Below are 19,167 nucleotides of genomic sequence, written 5' to 3'. Positions count from 1 at the left end.
ACTGCTTATCTCTCATTTATTATAAGGAATGAGGGCAGTTGCTCAATGCTGTCAACTTTGAAGCCAAAACTTGTACTCTTCTTTAATTGAGGAGATCCTGAAATTACAAGACAAGTTGTTAAAAATCTGTTCCCATTTGCCACTATGTGAAACTGTACTTGTGTTTTTTTCAAACTGAGATCAGCAAAATACATTTAGAAATACAGGAGATGATCACACTGCTTTAGACTGTGCTCCCTGATAGCACTGCAGTGTCACATTTTCTGCTCGCCAAATAGCAACTTTTTTCCCCCTAATTGTTTGGCTTTTTGAACAGGTAAATGTAATACATGTGAACTTCTGAAACAAAATGAAAGCCGTTACTGTAAAATACTCCCTTATTTTACAACAAGAAAACACAGGCTCAGAGGATGATATGATCTTTTGAAAATCACACAGCTCATTAATGACAGAACCAGAATCAGAGCTTAACTCTCCAGATGACAAGCTGGTACTGTTCTGTCTAACCAAGTTCCCTTGTTAGCAGTGCATATGTATACATGTATGTATGTATGAATGAACAGGCTGGAATTTTTCAGCACTGTGATGTGCTTTGGGTGAGAAATTGCCTTCTGAAATCATAAGAAAATCCAAGATTTAATTAAATAATAATTAATAACGGTTAAATATGACTTATATGTTAAGCGTATTATATTTAAATGGAATGTTTAGAACATTCGCTAAAATATTTTTAAATCTTGCTCTTTAATTTCCCTTAAATCATTTTATAATTAGTGTTTAGTGAAATTTAGCCATCTCATATTTCTCATTAATCCCCACCTGAGCTAATCCTTGGCCACACTTCAGGGCCTATGTACCCAAACCAAGACTGCAAAGGTCCCTGTGATAGCGACAGCCAAAGGGGCAAAACAGCCTCTGGAGAAGGGTCAAAGGTTGCCAGTGAGCAGTGCCTCAAGAACTTTAAAATAAATAAAGTTTTTCTGTAAAAACCAAACTACTAAAACCAACCCACAAAGGACAAAGGTAGCCATTTGCAGTAATCCACTTAACAGACAGGATATCTCCTTTGTCAAAAGCAGGAAGAACAAGTCCTGGAAAACCAATCAAGCCCTGAGTAAATTCCTACTATTAACATGGCCAAAGAATGAAATGTATGAACAGCAATGGAGTGGTTTGCCTGGAGACTAGAAGAAGAACACCTGAAGATTGGATAATAGATTCCCAACCTTTTTCAGGAAAGTCAGTATCCACCAGCCCCAAATGACATCTCTTGACCGTTATACCTGTCATTTTAAATTAGTATGCTGACATTCTGGTTTACAGATCAGTTTGTAAATGATTTTTGTCACTGTGGATCACTCAGAGAATCTGAAGAACTCTGGACTATGCCAGACCACGAAATGGCTACGATTTCCCTCTCCAAAGGCCACCTCTTTACACTATGACTTTGTAGCTCCCCTCAAGAGGAGGAAGGTACACATGTAATTCCATGGTTCCAGTGATCAAACCCCAAGAACAACATGAATAAAGGTAGAAAAATGGAAATGAGAGGGGTATGTTCATGAGCTGGTAAAGACTGTTAACAGTTTTCTTTAGAGGAGTGGGGAGATGGTTACTCAGGAGAAAAGAGCCGGGGCTGAGTATGGTAGCCTTGGCCTGCGCCTGTAACTGCAGCTACTTGGGAGGTTGAGGTGGGAGGATCGCTTGAGGTAAGGAGTTCAAGATCAGCTTGAGTGACAGAGTAAGACTTCATCTCAAAAGAAAAGAAGGATAAGACAAGACAAGGAAAGACAGAGAGAGAAAGGAAGAAAGGAATGGAGGAAGGAAGGAAGGAGGGAGGGAGGGAGGGAGGGAGGGAGGGAGGGAGGGAGGGAGGGAGGGAGAGAAGATGGGAAGGAAAGAAAAGAGCTAGGCAGACAGGAGTATGATCTGATGCAAGAGGTACTGGAAGAAGAGTCCATCAGAAATGCTGGGTGGATGGGTGGGGATGGTGCTAAGGTGGAAAAGGCATGGCGGGGGAGCTGGAGGGGTAACTTCAAGACATGAGGAGGAGGCTGAACGTGAAGGGATGGCGTGTAGATAAAAATTTCAGGACAATTTTGAAGACATAAAAAATTTAACCAGATTAGTGACTGAAACTGCATGCATTAGAAATGATGCCATGATTTGAAGCCAAGGAAAATAAACAGTGAAGCAGACGGAGGTCAAAAGACAGTTTGCTCAACTGAGAAAAAAAATAGGTAATAGCTAATTAAGTGGTCAAGAGCCAAGCTTTTGCTGTTATCCAGAGCTGTATCCTTGCTCTGTCCCTTGCAGCCGAAACCTTTAAGTCTCAGCCTCCTCATCTATAACCTAGATTTACTATTACAGACCCTACAGGGCTGTGGTAAGGTTAAATGAGAAATTACATGATGTGGCTGGCACAGTGCCCAGCTCACTGTAAGCACTTTTGATTAATTATAGCTCTTAAAATAATAATAATAGTGGAAGCAGTAACAATAATAACAACAGCAGTAAAAAGAGTGGACTTCAAGGAGAATGACACTTAACTTCGTTTTTACAGATACAATAGACTTTGGTAAAATTTCCCAGGGGTCTATCAAGATAAAAAATTACTCTCATGGCAATTCTAGAACTAGGTACACTCTATCCAGCACAGTGAGGAAAGAAAGGTCTGGATTCCGGTGTGACTCTTCTACTGCTATTTACCCCAAATCTTAGTTTTCTCATCTACTTACTCGTTATGAAATAATATATTTAGAAATACACTATATACTATGAAGCTCTACAGAAATACAAGTTGGCCCTATTCTTACTGCTCTATTTGCACTAAATAATTCCTGAGATGCCTAAAACTATTAACACACATTCTGAAGTTGTCTGACATAATAGCATCCAGAACATGCTGAAATTCTGGCTAATTCCACAACACACAAGAAGGGCAGAGAACAGAGCCCTTTTTTCCGTTCTCTGTTTTTGCTGCTTCTTTCTGTAATTTGGGGGTATAGACAGCCTGGGGAATGGAATCCTGAAACCAAGCTGCCTGGATTAGAATCCCACTTCCACCACCTATTCATTGTGCTAACCTGGGCAAGACTCCTAACCTCTCCACTTGTCATTTCCTCATCTGTAAAATGGGAATATTAATACCATCTACTTATGGCGTTGCTATGAGGTTCAAAAAAGTGAGGGCACAGAGTAAGCGTTAAATAAAGTAAAAATAATAAGCAATGAGCAATTAGCATAAGAACTCAACCTGTGTGTGTGTAAGCAATCCAGGCCCCACTCATAATCCTCCAGGCCCCACTTACCTATAATCCCACCTGCCCCTTTCTTAACTCAGGTCAGTGCTTGTCTCATGAGTGGCAAGTCACTGAAAAACAGGAAACAGTCACACTCTCCATCTCATATGAATCACCAAGTTCAATAAAGTCAAAGATTTCAAAAGGGCACTCAAGCTGCTTTCACATATAAGGCCCCTAAACGCAGCTGCTCACACGAGGAATTTTAGTCACATGATCAGTGAGTGCCCATCACGAGGAAAACAAGGCAGGGTTAAAAGGAAGGGCCAAACTGAAAATGCAAAGGGAAGCTGCCAAAAATCACCTGACTGGGGCAGGCATGCCCAGGCGTGGGCAGTGGAAGAGCCCCCTGGCTGCTGGCACTGCAGTCGCAGGGTGTGAATAACACAAGGATGGCATTTATTTGGAAGAAGGCTCATTTGTTGGGATGATTGCCTTTACAGAAAGGCAATCAGAGTCACTGGGCAATGAAGATGACTTGATTCAATGGGCATCTCCCAGCCCTCCTCCTCCAGCAGCACAAACGAAGGTAAAGCAAGATTGGGAGCCGCCATTTACACAAAAACTGTATTGTACCTACAGAGGCTTAAAATCGTGTGAAATAGATGGAAGTTGTAGAACAAAGGCCGACGGAAAACTACAGTATATGACACAAACACATTAACCTACAACCGACATTTATACGTGAACACCTTTGCTGTTTAATGGCTGAGCTACTAATAAGTCAGAAATGGTTTAGCTTCTATCCATGTGTTCACGAACTGTCTCTGTGAGGCTAAAAGTAAGTTGCTGCTTTAAAGAAGTCCATGTCTCCTAGTTAAAATTATTTTGGTCTCAATTTTACGAAATTAATATAATGTGGGAGACAGCACAACAATTTTTGCTGGCTTCCAAATTAAAAATAGTTGAAATGACATATCTTTTATTTTGGAAAACCAGGGACAAAAAGATATTCCCAGCCAACAAGTGAAGTGCCAAGTTTCTGTCAACTGCTTGGTTATAATTTGGAGAGTTAGAATTAAATTTTATATCTTTTAAAGTGTAGTTTTCAGAAAAAGAAATGATGTAAGGCCACTGTTGCAGGCAACTTTTAATCAGGCTTCTAATAACAATGACCCTCCTAGTTCCTTGATGCTCTGCACCAAGTCTTGAGACTTTTTGACTGGAGAAAATCCCCTGTCAGGAGGCCCCACAAGGAACTACCTGGAGATCCCTGAGCACGGCTCACCCAGGCCTCTCCTCATGTCAATCTTAACCTATGGTGAAAGCCACAGACCCATCTCATACCACCATGCCCTGTTTCATGGTCTAGGGTGGAGACCACAGGAACAAAACGGCACTGATGAAAACCACAGCTGTCCCAAAAAATACAGTACCAGGTACCAAGTTCATATCCACATCAGTGGTCCTCAGCCCTGGCTGCACATTAAAATCATTCTGCACATTAAAATCGTTTGAGGATATCAAAGAAAATACCAATGTCTAGGGCCTATCCCAGTGAATCATAATTTCTGGACCCTGGCATTTTGTGAAAAACTCCCCAGGCAAGGCTAATGTGCAGCCGAGGTTAAGAACTGCTGCTGGCTGTGTGCGACAAGGCACAGAATCAGCAGGAACTCAGCTCTCCACAGTTGGGTAAGCACCTATTCCCTGAACACCCCTAGCCACATGACCACTGGCTCACCTGCCCTGACATGCAATGATTTGCATATGCCTTCCAGCTTCCAGGAAAGAGTGACTGGAACATACAGGCCTGGAGCCCTCTCAGGCCTGCCTCAGTCTAAACCATGGGTGAAATTTATAAAATTCATTTTTCTTTCAGCCCAGAAAGCTACCCATACTCTTCTTCCCTGAATCCACCACGATGCCGGGCCTGGAAGCCTCGGTTTTGGAAGCAGCATTATTCTTGAAGGACCAAGCAATGTTCAGTGTGGGGTCAGTCAGAAGAATAGCTGATGGTTGGGAGATGGGGTTTTATTTCACAATCATGCACGTTAAGAAACCTCTAACAGGAGTGGGGGTGGGGGGCTTCGAGAGTCCATTTAAAACAGCATTCTATCCACTGACTTTTAATCCCATTGGGTTCCATTCAGTCATCTTTATGCTTAGTTTTAGTCGAAGGAGCAAGAAAGACTCCTCTTAATAACCAGGCAAGAAAGCATCAAGTGTTTTCTCTCTTTTGGAAACAAGTAGGTGTCTACACGCTTGAATTTGTCACTGTGCTCCAGTTTTGCAGACAGTGATCTGGCTGGCACAAAGATTCACAGACTCAGTGCCCACAAACAGCTGCACCCTACAGTACCAGCAGGTGCACGGACAGAGCCCAGCGAAAAAATTCAGTGCAAGAACAATGGCGCCGTTATAACGCCAAGGAGAAGGCCCGAGACTAGCCACTACTTCACTACATTTGATTATGGGAAGAGCTAGAAACTCAGCCGCAGCTCCCTGGGATTTAGCCTATCTGTCCCTAAATCATATCCACAGACACAGCCAGGTAGGGCACCACAGCGAAAGCAGCTATCAAATGTATGGCGAACCAACCAGAGAATAAGAAAAATTAAAAAAAAAAAATTGCTCCAGAAAATGTATTCCTTTCCTTTTAACACATCTTCCCCTCTCCTGAGCTGCACCGCCACAGTCACCAAGTTTGCATTTACATCCAAATATGCACACATAAAAAAATTAAGGATGCATCTCTCTCCCCGGTGACTTTATAACAGGTTGCTAGGTAACAGTGCATACAAGTCAGGTTTCAGGACCTCTAGTAAGCCACCATAAAATAGCTGCATGGGCCTTTTGCATAAATAGTGTGTGCATTTGTTATCTGTTTTCTTATACCAATTGATCAGTCAGTAAATATTCTGACTGCCAAACCATAAACAACTCCCCATCAATAGCTAACTGAAAACACAGACCACGATGTAAGGCTTTGATGTGCAGTTCTTCACCCCAACCTATCAGCTGGCTTCTCCTCTCGTGTCGTGTCTCTGCTGCTTGCAGTGCCGGTGCTAAGCAGCCTTATCTTATGCTCCCTGAGATTGGGTCTGGAGCTAATTAGAGCCTAATGTGGGCACTCAGAGCTGAGCCCAGCAGGAGCCACACATCATACACAAGTGTTTTATCCAAAGACCAAACCTTCTCTGCTCCCACTCACCTTCCTCCAGATTTTAAAATATCCCTGGAGTCATGGAGTAAAGGGAGTAACACCTTACTCGAGTCATTCACCTCCGCTCAGATTGCCCCGGTCTATTAGGTAAAGAAATGTCCCCTTTCTAAGCTATGCTATGTGAATACGTCATCTGCATTCCTTCCCTGGGGATCGCACTATAAGGGCCCATAAAAGAAGCCCCCTTTGCTCTCATGTTGACAGGCAAGACAATTAAGGAAAAACTAGAGTTCCCTTGGAGGTGAAATGCTGAAGGATCAGGACAGCAAACATGGAATGCATGAAAACATGCATTTTCCCCACAGGTTCAAAAATTTTTAAATATGAAACTCAAAGTATCTAAAAATCACACTTTCCCCTACATTGGAATAGAAGAGGGAGAAGTCTGGGGAGACGGGTGATGAGGAGCAGAGAAGCTGGCATTCTTCAGGGCCACACTCAAAAGCATTTTAATCCTGTGACTTGGCCAATTTCAGCATAGGATCCCCACGCTCTCACTGCAGGTCAGTGTGCTTCACTGTCACATTCCCTGCTCTTTGCCTACTTGGTTCATTTTTGGGACACCTAACTTTCCATCCCCTGCCTTTCCTCATTTTTTCCAACTAGCGTCTCCCACTCCTAAGGAGCAAAGATCTGGGATGAGGGCGACATTCCAAAAGACCCGACTGAAGTGTCGCTGAGCAAAGGGACTTCAGAGTGGAGCTGAACCTCTAATTCACCTGGCAATGACATTTAGTGAAATGCGACTCACAGTCCATTTAAAGGAAGGCGGTTACCAATTATTCTCCATTTAAAAGGGTATTGTCAATCTCCAAAGAGCTGAAATGGCATTTGGAAATCATTCTGGGGACTGCCATCTTCACTGAAAGACAGAACCAGTTCTCCGCAGACCTTTCCCCACCCCCTACATCTCTTTTAAAATTTAAAATCATACTTTTAAAAACGTAATGAGTAGCCTCACAATCCTGCAACACACCTTATTCCAAAAGAGAATGAGAGGAAAAACAGAGTGCCCTAACACCTTGATGCTCCTGTTCAACACCACAATCAAATATGTGGGGAGAAAAAATGATAAAAAAACGAGAAACATCACGTACAATTTGATGGTGGTGGAAAGTAATGTCAACTAATCAGAATATATCTTTATAATTTATACTTCATCTTTTTTTTCCAAATGGATCAGGGCAGTTTTTTTTTTTTAAAAAAAGAACTTTTCTAAAACGTGTTTTTAAATTCCACTTTACATGAGGTCCTAGAGTAGTCAAATTCAGAGACATAAAGCAGTGGTCTCCATGGCCTGGGCGGGAGAGGTGAATTGAGAGTTGTTTGATGAGTTTCAGTTAGAGAGAATGAAAAGGTTCTTGAGATGGATGGTGGTAATGGTTTGCACAAACAATGTGAATGCACTTAATGCCACTAAATTGTACACCTAAAATAGTTAAAATGGTAAACCTTATGTTAAATATGTTTTGCCATGATAAAAAAAATTCCCATTAAAAAACCTGAAAAGCTTATTAAAGATAGCTATCATTTGCTCAAATTTTAGAAGTCTGTAATTCCTAATCGTAGCCTTTGTATATATGTCCTTTAAAAATCTTATAAATTAAGATAGTAAAGAACTTGAATAATGCCAAAATGAGGTATTCCATGCAAGTCCAGTGCAGAAGAGACATGTTAAACAGGGCCCAAGGTCACACAAGCAACTGACACAAACCTGGCTTACCATGCGACCTTTCCCCTCTACAATAAGAACTCACCAAGGGGAAAAAAAACAGAAGGAAATCAACAATCCCGACTGTTTTGAGACCCAAGCCAAAGCAATACTACTTCCAAAGGATTACACACACACAAAGTCAAGGAGAAAATGTATGAAAAGTGCAGACTATCCAAATTTAAAGGGACCTTGAAATCATCTAGTTCTACCAGCTTATTTTGCAGATGAGAATACTGATAGAGAGAGAAAGAAAGAGAGAGAGAGGGAGAATACAACCCTATTCAAGTACCTGACAGCTTCATGAGAAAATCAGACGCCATCTTAACAGAGATGTCCTGGCTGAACAATGCTGACGCACTGTTGGCCACATACTCGGAGGGGTCTTTCAGCTTTGTGTGGTTGGCGGGCCTGTCGGCAGCATTCAAAGTAAAGGAGGTGGGCAGGCCGTTATCTTCCTTGGGTTCCTCTTTCACCAGCAAAGGCGAGACGCCAGCCCCTCCCTGGCTAGTCCTCTCTGGAGTGTTAGACGTCATCATGGTCCCCACTAGCTCTGTCCCTCCTCCTTCCCTTTGCTGCCCCAGGCAGGCACTGTCACTGAGGTGGGGAGATCCCTTGACATCTGGGTCTGGGATCTCCTCCTTCACCTTGGCTTCTGTCCTCAGGAAGTGCTGATGGCAACGCATGTGGAGTTTCAGGCTGAAGTGGCGTGAGGAAGTAAAAGGGCACAGCTGGCACTGAAAGGTCTCTCCCCGATCCTGGTGCTGATGAACCTGACGGAGAAGCAAGAAGAATGAGCTAGCCACCGTGCATTTATGGAAAATGCCTTGCTGTAGATCCAAACTATTCATCAATCATTTCCTCACCATACGAAGGGCTGGCCTTTGCACTGCAGAGCATTTCATTACTGGGCTCCAGGTAATGAGGCCAATCCCTAAACATAAAGTGGGTCCACACAGGTTAAGAGTCCATTACTGGGGCCACGTTCAGTCAGCCAATTGCAGTCAGCCAATGGATGCTATTTTGGGTAGCATCCCAGTATTCTGGTCATCTGATCTCAGCTGCTATCTTCGGAGAAAATATTATAAACCCAGCACAATTCAAACTTACATAATTACTAGTTGCGGGTCAAAGAAGTAACCTGTCAAGTAATTCCTCTCACAGTAATGATAGTTTGCATGTACCCAATTATTGTCACCCAGAGAATTAGCTATGTTTTGCAAACATAATTTCAATTTTCAAAATGCTGCTCCTAGGTAATTAAGAATGTAGAAAATAATGTCCCCAGGGTATTCCCGTTTCAAAGACAGAGAAATTGAGGCCCCAGAATAAATGGATTGAGCGAAATTACAGACAAAAAAAGCAAGGTAGGAGAAAAACCAAGGTCTGACCCTCACCAAGTATTCTGAGCAAGAGGAAACCAATTTTTCCAAATGTGGCTATATCATGCTCCAGATTCTGACGTCTGCAATGAAAGAATGCAGACTTTTAAATCCAGTTCCAGTCTTGCATGCACACGATACCTGTAAAAATTGGGAGAAACTTTTTTCTTCCTGTCACTACCAAATTTAGTGCTTAAAAAAGTGAAGAAATCATTGCATTGGCTGGAGCCAGGCTTTGAGCTGGCAGGTGCTCATAAGCTTGTAACTTCCCCATTCATCTCTGCCAATGTACTTTAGTGCTGACCTGCTACACTCTGCTATTTCAGGACTGGCCCTCCCTTAAGTAGAAACTGCCAATGGTGTAGATGTGGGCCAAATGATTTGGGGAGCTGTGTGATCTGAACAAACAAATAAGCGATTGGAATCCAAAAGCAAAACAAAACTGACACTTGCTCTTTTAGGGGTGACCTAAGCAGGACTCGAACCCAGGTCTCACCAAGGTTAAAGGCTCATGAGTTAATCCGCTGCACCACCTGGCCCCTCTGGGTAGGTTTTCATTCCAAGAGAGTGAGTTTTACAACAGCTGTTTATGCATTCTGAATGCAATCCAAAAGCATTATTCACCAGCCAAAACATACTTTTAAATAATGTTAAGTGACCAACAAAAGCAAAGAAATTAAAAGTTAATGGTGAGATCCTGTCGCTACAGCACCCCACTGTGGCTTTTTGAAAAAAACAACAGAAGAGATTCTGGGTCCCCCAAGGCATGAGTTTCTCAACAGAAATAACCATACACATTTAAACCCGGTCAGGCAAAGTCCTGCTTATGAAAAGCCTTTCCCTCTGCCCGGGGGAGTGCTGGGGGTGGGGAGACACCCATTGTCTCCGGCTGTTAACATCACCTTTCTGTTCTTTCACAACAAAGGGATTTCACTGGATGCTGATCATTTCATTTGCTTTCTCACAGAATCCCCACCGTCTCCTCCAACCAATCTATGCAGAAGCAGGCACCTTGGGGACCTCAGGTCACAGTCCCATGGGACCCTGACCAGTGCTGCCAAAAGCTTGCCCCGGAACCAGGTGGTAAAGGTCACGAGGCAGAGAGCTTCCATCATCCCTGAGAGCAGTGCAGTGGGGCAGATGCCATTTCAGAAGTGTCATTACATCTACTGACCCAAGAGAGGACAGGAGCTAATCCAGAACAGAAGCTCCGGAAGCAGCTTCTGGAAGAAGGAAAAGGACAGAGCGCGAGCCCAAGTTTTAAAATCAAAAGGGAGCCCTGGATTAAAAACAGTCTGTGTGCAAGTATCTTATGTGGCTTCTTTTCCACCAGATCCTGGTCTTGTTACATTTAGTTACAGACAAATTAGTGAAGCTTTAAAGGAAAAACAGTGGGTATTTTGTTGACTTTTGCACTTAACAATTTTATTTGAGCTATACCTTCCCAAAGGCACTATATGTCATATTTGGCCTTTGAGAGAAGTATTAGCTCTATCCTCTGAATGCAGTTTTATCCCCTTCTCTCCTAACATTGAAGCATCTGTTTAGCTTGACATTTGCTTGAAGACTGTTAGTCTACTAAAATGAAGAAATGCTTGTCTAAAGCATGTCACTCTCTCCAGGCCGTGTTTAGGGGCTCGCTTACCCCCTGTCATTTCACACAAACAACCCATATCAGGTGCCGTAACATCACTAGGGCTATCTCTTCACCATTAGGGCCATTTCTTGGTAGCAGTTGGATGCTTGGGTAGTGGTACTTCAGAGCTTCGGGAAATTTTGGGAAACCTCTACTCCATCCCCCACTAGGGGGACAGGTGGGGGCTTTGATAAGAAGTTGCAGCTCCTTAAACAGCAGACCTGAGACTACTAGAACTCAGTACCCTGACTCTTGGTCAGTTTCTTGCTAATATTTCACCAGTGTTCTTTATCTTAGCAGTCCTTCTCACCTTTTCTGTTCAATTTTAGCTTATGAATTCATGTTTAATTCCTGTATGTTCATTCATCCAGGAAAAATTTTAAAGGACTTAATGGAAATCTGAGATAACTCTGAAGAAGCTGTAGGCCCCTTTATAAGCTCTTCCACACTATTTAACTTCATAAAAACATTTGCATAATATATTATGAAGGAATGGTGGACTAAAAAAATGTACAGTGCCTAGAACACAATAGGATAGAGTAAGTACTATATTACAAATACAGTAAGTACCATATTTGTTGAACAAAGAAAGTAGAATCCCATTTTTCTTAAAAATATTGATACAATCAATATAGAAGAATGTACATCAAAATGATAATGGTTATTTATCATTCTGGGTGATGGAATTAAAGATCAATTTTATATATTTTTTATCAGTTTTTCTAAGTTCTCAGCATTAAGGCAGATTACAAAAAAAGAAAGGCAATAAAATTTATTTTAGATTAATTTTTATACCATTTCATTGATGACTTCTAAATGTAAATAAACACTAATGTATATTCAGATGGCCTTCAGATGATTACTGAATGTTGTTTCTCCAGGCTTGGCACTGTATTAAGTGCTTCATGTGTGTTATCTCATTTAACTCTTATAGCAACTCCATGAGATAGCCTGTGTGATTATTATCTGCATTAGTGGAAACAGAGGTTTGGACAGTTAAATGATTCTTCCAAAGTCTCACAGCTAGCTCCTAAGGTGAAACTCAGATTCTAACTAAGGTTTTCCTGACCATACAGTTTGAGATCCACTTGAGATCTTAATCTCTGGCTATACTCCCCCTGCTTTTTCTTTTTTTGAGACAAAGTCTGTCACCCAGGCTGAAGTGCAATGGAGTGATCTTGGCTCACTGCAACCTCCGCCTCCTGGGTTCAAGGGAGTCTCCTGCCTCAGCCTCTGGAGTAGCTGGGATTACAGGCATGCACCACCATGCCCAGCTAATTTTTTCGTTTTTTTTTTTTTTTTTTTAGTGGAGATGGGATTTCACCATGTTAGCCACGCTGATCTCAAACACCTGACCTCAGGCAATCTGCCCACCTTGGCCTCCAAAAGTGCTGGAATTATAGGCATGAGCCGCCTCGCCCAGCCTACTGCCCCCGCTTCTTAGGCAGAATTCATTTTTGAAAATCTGTCCATGGCTGGGCGAGGTGGCTCATGCCTGTAATCCCAACACTTTGGGAGGCCGAGGCGGGCAGATTGCCTGAGGTCAGGAGTTCGGGACCAGTGTGGCTAACATGGTGAAATCCTATCTCTACTAAAAATGCAAAAATTAGCCAGGCGTGATAGTGCATGCCTGTAGTCACAGCTACTTGGGAAGCTGAGGGAGGAGAATTGCTTAAATCCAGGAGATGGAGGTTACAGTGAGCTGAGATCATGCCATTGCACTCCAGCCTGGGCGACAGAACAAGACTTGCTCTCAAAAAAAAAAATTGTCTGTCCATATTTGTAGTCTCTGGCGGATGTAGCAGAGACTATCTATGCATAAGACTACAACCATTATATTTCCAGGTAGACTGGGTTTGCAAAATGTAGAAAAATTAAAGTATGTTTAACCAAATAAAATCATGAATGCTTTAATTAAAGAAAGAGCGGCCAATAAATGAGGTGGAAAGCAGGAACAAGAAAGAATATACCATTTGATAAAATTAAACTTGCATGAGCTCTTCTCACACTTCCCGTATCAAAAGCTCAAGTCATAGCTCAACAGGTTAGGACACCATGAGTTTGAATAAAGTAGTAATTTCACACAACTGCTTTATCGTACTGGTTATTGATTTGTTCTGAAAGCATTCTAGGACCCCACGACCCTCAAAGCCCTTGCAGCTCTCATCTGTGACACTGCCATGGCCAGCCGTCTGTGTCATCAAGGCACCCAACTCATCTCCCTGTAGTTTCAGGGTCAGTAGTTCCTGCTATTGAAAACCCTGCTTTTTTTTCCATGGGTTTATAAATAGGCTGTTTTAAGTGACCCTGAGATGAAACCAAGCTTCCAAGGTGTCAGGCTGGATGCAAGTTTTCTGCTCGCTGAAGCTTTAAATTTGCCAGAGCTGATTTCTAAACACAGCTTAGGAAATAGTAACGAAAACACATTTTCATTTTAAAGGCATTTCTTTTGAAGTCTCATTCTGCTAATGAAATTCAACTCTGCAGGTTTAAAATGTAAGTCTTTACTTTGGGAAGACGTAACAGAGGATGAGGAGGGTTAAAGTAAAAACTAAGTCGGCTGAGTAAAATTCAGCCAACCAGAACTCCTGGTTAAATGGATTCTGAAGATGAAGGGCATGCTACTCTCAGGAGACAAAGGCAAATGATAGAAAACAAATTACATCATGGATTTAAATTTTTGTAATCTTCCAAGCTATTTCCTAAAGTCAGTAAAGGTTCTATCTGGTCACACTTTTTTAGAGCTGCAATTCTGAAGAGTGATTAATGATCTATTCAGAAGGATTAGATGGTAAGATTTCTAAATAAGCAAATACCTTAATTATGTCCATACATTATACTTCTTATGGTAGGAAAGTAAACACTTTGTAAATAACATCCACAGCCAAATCATATTGAAATATCAGTGAAGATATGATTGCTATTAAGATGCTCAATGATAGTTACTAGAATTAAATAACTTCCGTTGAAAATTCCTATGTCAAACACTTTGCTAATATTCTCTCCTTAAGTACTAATGACAACTCTTCCAGACAAACATTATCATTCCCATTTAACAGATGAGAAAATTCAGAGTCTAAAGGTTAACTTGCTCAAGGCCACTTAGCTAATAAGTTGCATAAAAAGATTTCAATTCAGATCTATCAAATTCAAAAGCCCACGCTCTTTGGATCCCATGAGTTTCCTCCTTGACTTTGAGACAAAACCCTTCGCATTAATAGGGTCAGCTAAAAAGATTTCCATCTAACTAAGTTTTCCCCCAGCTCACAACAGAGGGACCCATGGATTCTAGTCAATTCTGTACATGCTTAGCCTAGGTTTGAGCTCCCTATTGTTTTTAATAGGACATTGAAAATGATGTCCCTGGACGTTTGGTAAATGTAATCCTGGGAATTATGACAACTCAAACACTGACAGCCTTAAGGACTTCAGTCTTGTTAGAAAGGGCCCCCAAGCCTCCCAAAGGGCTAAGTAAAGTTAAAGGCCAGCTGCCTTCCAATGTCTTCATGCTTCCTACATGGTGTCTCTGTGTGTTTCTCTGGGTTTGCAAGCTCAAGGGTAAAGCCATAACAGCTGACAGCGGGCTCTCCAGGAAGGGGAGCAGGCTCTCCAGGAAGGGGAGCAGGTCCAGGAGCCCTCTCTTTGGTGCTCAGTCCAGCAGCTCTTCCTGAACTTGGCTTTCCTTGCTTCTTGCTATTCCCCAACCTTGCCTCTGAGTGCCCCAAGAAATGTGTCAGCACATAGGCCAGGCAGGCTGTTGCTCCCCTATAGGAGAGGACCACTCTCCAGTAAATACATTATTTGGATATTGAAGATTATCTCTGCCTTTAAGCTCTTGGTTGCAAAGTGAACATTAACACATTTATGTTGAATTCTACCTTGTTACAAGGAGTACCATCATCTACATGCTCCATCAGTGGTGCCCTCCCTCGGCCAAGAAGCCTCCTGCACCAGACCATATACAGGAGCCCTGGCTGTGCCTGCCTCTCCAAGAAGTCCGTAGGTGGCTTACCTTCATGTGGGATTTGAGATTGTCCTTGCGAGCACACCGGAATGGACAGAGCGGACACTGATGACTTTTTAAACCTGTGTGAATCACCATGTGCCGCTTCCAGTAACTCTTCCTTTTTATAACCAAACCACATATTGGACACTGGAAAGGCTTTCCACTTTCCTCTTCTGAGGCTTAGAAGAAGGAGAAAGAAAGGAACATTAAGGAAAACAACAAGGCACATTGCATCTGGCACTAATTCACATACATTGCCATATAAAAAGCACTAAAAATGATTTGGGGTTTTTTCTTTACAATTCCAAGATTTTATCCATAAGAAAGTTTCAGTACTGCTTTTCTTCAGGTAGGAACCCATATTCATCTAGTTACTTCCATCTGGGCTCCATTTTCCGAAATCTGATCATCCCGCAGTGTGAAATTCTTACTTCCAAAGGCCATCAAACACTGCAGAAGACATCTGCAAAGGGGCTTCGCCCGGCCTGTCCTAACTCAGGGCCCAAGGGCACTGTGCACAGTCACAGAAGCCTGAATGCAGGGGCTTTGTTTCCTGAAGGAAACTGTCAGACTCGAGTCCGTGTCTGAATTCCTGAACTTGGAAAACAGTGAGAAATAAAAACAAATCACGTGGGACAGAGAATAATGCACTGCTCCACACTGAAAACCAAACAGCTATCATAAACCTCAGTCTCTGAACGCCAATGGAGACAAATTTTCGGATCCCTACTGCTGACTTGTTTAGCTGTGGTTTGAGCAGATGCTGCTGCCAATTTAGCCATCAGGGGGTCTTAAGGTCAGGGTTTTTGACCCTTTTATTTCTGTCCCTCTGAGCCACTAACAATATGTGCTGCCTTCGTCTGCACAGTGACTGGGCCTCGCTGCCCACTTTGGGAAGAGCTGCAATGAGGCCGCCACAAATGCTCCAATTTTTCAAGAAATTAGACAAACCAACTATCTCCTCCAAATAAAGCTAAGATTGCTCTCAAAGTGAAGCGTCTCTGTTGTGACACTATTGCTAAAACTTCTGGTCTACCAACTTCCGTTGCTCAGTGCCACACTAGCCTCCGCAACTTGAGGATACAGGGAGTATAAAGAAGCAGAGTCAAGAACTTGAACATTTCTTACTTAATCATAAGGAATCAGAAATATTTCCAAACTGGCTAAGTAACTTGGCATATGCTCACACAATAAAATGTAGAAAGCACTTTTAAAAATGAGCTAGATCTAGAGACGATGATATAAAAACATGTCCAGGATATTAGCATTAGTGGATAAAGCAATATACAAAACCATATATCCAGGGTGATTCTATTTTTGTTTTTGAAAAAGTGAGAATCAATCTCAGCTAAAACCATTGAGTGAAATATTAGCAGCGAGCTTTATAAAGAATGGATCAAGTTGACAACACGTAAAACCAGTAATTAAACTTAACATTACTAAAAATGGGACAGATACTGTGCGTCATAACTGATACTTCTGATATGCCATCTGTGAAATGTCCTTAGAAAAAATTAAACAATCCTCTATATAACTAGCCCTTTATTGGAAATGCAATTGATTTTTTTTTAAAGTGTTAAATACACAAACGGGATGAAATCAGCCAAATCCATAATGTATGAATTCCTCAGGACAAACAACTCAGTTTCTTCAACATGTAAATGATATTTTTAAAAAAGAAGCAGTTATGGAAAAATAAGACTTAAGAGATATATATAAAAAAACACAAGGTGTGAAGCTTGTTTAGCTTCTGTTTAAATAAAACAATTGAAAAAGAACATTTCTCAGATAATTGAGGAAATACTGATTATAGCTTCGGTATTCCATAATGTCATTTAACAATCGTTGCTCCTGTTAGATGTGATAGTGGAATTTTGGTTATTTTTTTAAAGTCCTTATCTGTTGAAGATAGATACATGGAAGCATTTACAAGCAAGTGGATATGGCATCTGGGATTTGCTTTGAAATATTTGAGAAAAAATAAAGTGAGGGAGTGGGAAGAATGGCATGAATAAATGAAACAAATGAAAAATGGCATCTTCTTATTTGCACAAAAACTTTTTGGAAGCACACCCTGGAAACCACTAAGCGGTTACCACTGAAGGACTGTGAATTAAAAGGAAGGAATCAGGGAGGAAAACTTGTGTTTTCATTTCATATCCTTCTGTACTGTTTGAATTTTTTAATGTACACGTTACTCTTTAATTTTAAAAGAAAATATTCCCAAGAGTATACTTTAAAATAATCTCATTGTGTATTTATTGAATCAATTGAGTCTTTACATACAAAGGAGCACTTGAAATGGATGGTACCAGAAGGGTTCTGAAATAAAGTCAGGGCATTCCAAAAATGCAGTTTTACTAATACAGGTCTAAGCAATATTGGTTAGCTCAACCATGCAACTTGAAAAAGAATCATGTCTGGAAATTCTACTTGTGATGTGTTCTACCACATGTATTTCCTTTTTTAATTGGGGGGGATAAGAGGAAGTGAGGGTTTCCTTTTATCCTAGGAAGAGCACACCTTTTAGATACGTATAAACAAGCATTTTTATTAACCCTCTGTAGCTTTTCTGCTGTCTGTTTTTGTAGATTGCCTCTGCTGATCTGGACCCTATCTGCAATTATGTCTCTCGTTTTCTACCCTTCCTTGTCATTTCCTCCACCCTGATATTCTGATCACGAAGACTACATGATGAACAACAGACTGGAGAGAAAGGACTGAATCAGGCCTCTAGGTGAAATTATTGTCATACACTACAGGGAGAAAATCATAACAATGTCTATTTGAGGTTGTAAGAACATCAAAATAATAGGAAAGAGATAAACAAACAGGCTGTCATTGATCCCCATCTTCAAGAAGTATGTCCCACTATCAAATCCCTAAACTGCCTAATTTTACTGAGCTGTCTGGAAGAGGAGAGAAAAACTGAGATGTTTTCTACTGACCTGAGATTTCATGGCACACCATAGGAAGGCAATAAAAAGGGCATTTGCTGAAAAAATGAACACTGCCAGCTTCTCCTAGTTTCTTGCCTTGCCTAATGTGACCAATGTGTTTCCTGTTCTTTCTGAGACCCCCTCGACGTTCACCCTAATCAACGATTCTTTATTTCAAATGTATCACAGAGTACATTACATTTAACCCCGCATATTATTATTTCATATAAATCCATTTAGCTATGCTTCCTTAGTTTTAATTAACACCAAAATACACGAGTTGGGCACAAATTAGGGTGCACTTGGACTGACAGAAAAAAATTACAACACACAATGAAGAGAAACTAACTGCAAGAAATGTGGTCAAATAGGTACACTACTATAACTTCTGAAATTTTTAACTGATCACAGCAGGATACAACGACGACAGAAACCAAATGATAAAAGTAACCTGAGCACCATGATCGATTCTCACCTTTGGCCAGTAATCTCCCCTGGTAACATCTGCATTTTTATTTATGCAAGAAAGAAATTTCATATTTTAGCAGGGCGCTCTCCAGGTGTCTGTGATGTTGTTAACCACTTTAAAGAAGGGAGGAAGTAAGGCTGTATTCTATTTCATATGCCAAACTATTTTCAGGGAACTGACAGCTGTAAATTTCACTCAAATTTAGAACCTAAGGAAATATGACCACTTTCTCAGAATGAAACATACACTCTTGAGTCAATGGGATTGAAATGTTCATAATTTCACCTGGTTTACAACTGCCTAATAAATAACTTTCCCCAAGCATATTACTAGCTAGTTAGTATCACTGCAAACAAAACTAAACCAAATGCTAAGAGAACCAGTGAGATGAATAGCTGCTAATTTGCTCCTCTGGAGAAAACACATTCCCTTTATAGCCAATAATATTATTGGAATAAACAAAATACTGAATGTACATAAGACACCTGTCACAATGAAAATAGAAGCTACTTGTAGTAGTTGTTGTTGTAGTAGGAGTAGTGACAATAAACAAACT

The 19,167-nt window shown here is 41.2% G+C and overlaps 1 protein-coding gene across 20 annotated transcripts in view; it reads right to left on the bottom strand.

Moving 5' to 3' along the window:
* ZNF827 (zinc finger protein 827) overlaps positions 1-19,167 on the bottom strand; it is a 177,473-nt gene that overhangs the window by 115,214 nt on the left and 43,092 nt on the right. For all 20 annotated transcript variants that reach the window (XR_013532875.1, XR_013532876.1, XM_035292882.3 and 17 more), the window contains 2 exons: positions 15,210-15,382; positions 8,472-8,952 (listed from right to left, as the gene is read on the bottom strand). Coding sequence is in view for 18 of the 20 variants with exons in the window: in XM_035292882.3 (XP_035148773.1) it covers positions 8,472-8,952; positions 15,210-15,382 (654 nt within the window). In the remaining 2 variants the exon portion in view is untranslated. The remainder of the gene's footprint in view (positions 1-8,471; positions 8,953-15,209; positions 15,383-19,167) is intronic.

The sequence above is a fragment of the Callithrix jacchus genome, chromosome 3 (genome assembly GCF_049354715.1).
Source record: "Callithrix jacchus isolate 240 chromosome 3, calJac240_pri, whole genome shotgun sequence".
NCBI classification, from domain to species: domain Eukaryota; kingdom Metazoa; phylum Chordata; class Mammalia; order Primates; family Cebidae; genus Callithrix; species Callithrix jacchus.
Note: the sequence above shows the minus strand (reverse complement) of the source record. Positions and strands in the feature narration are given on the sequence as shown.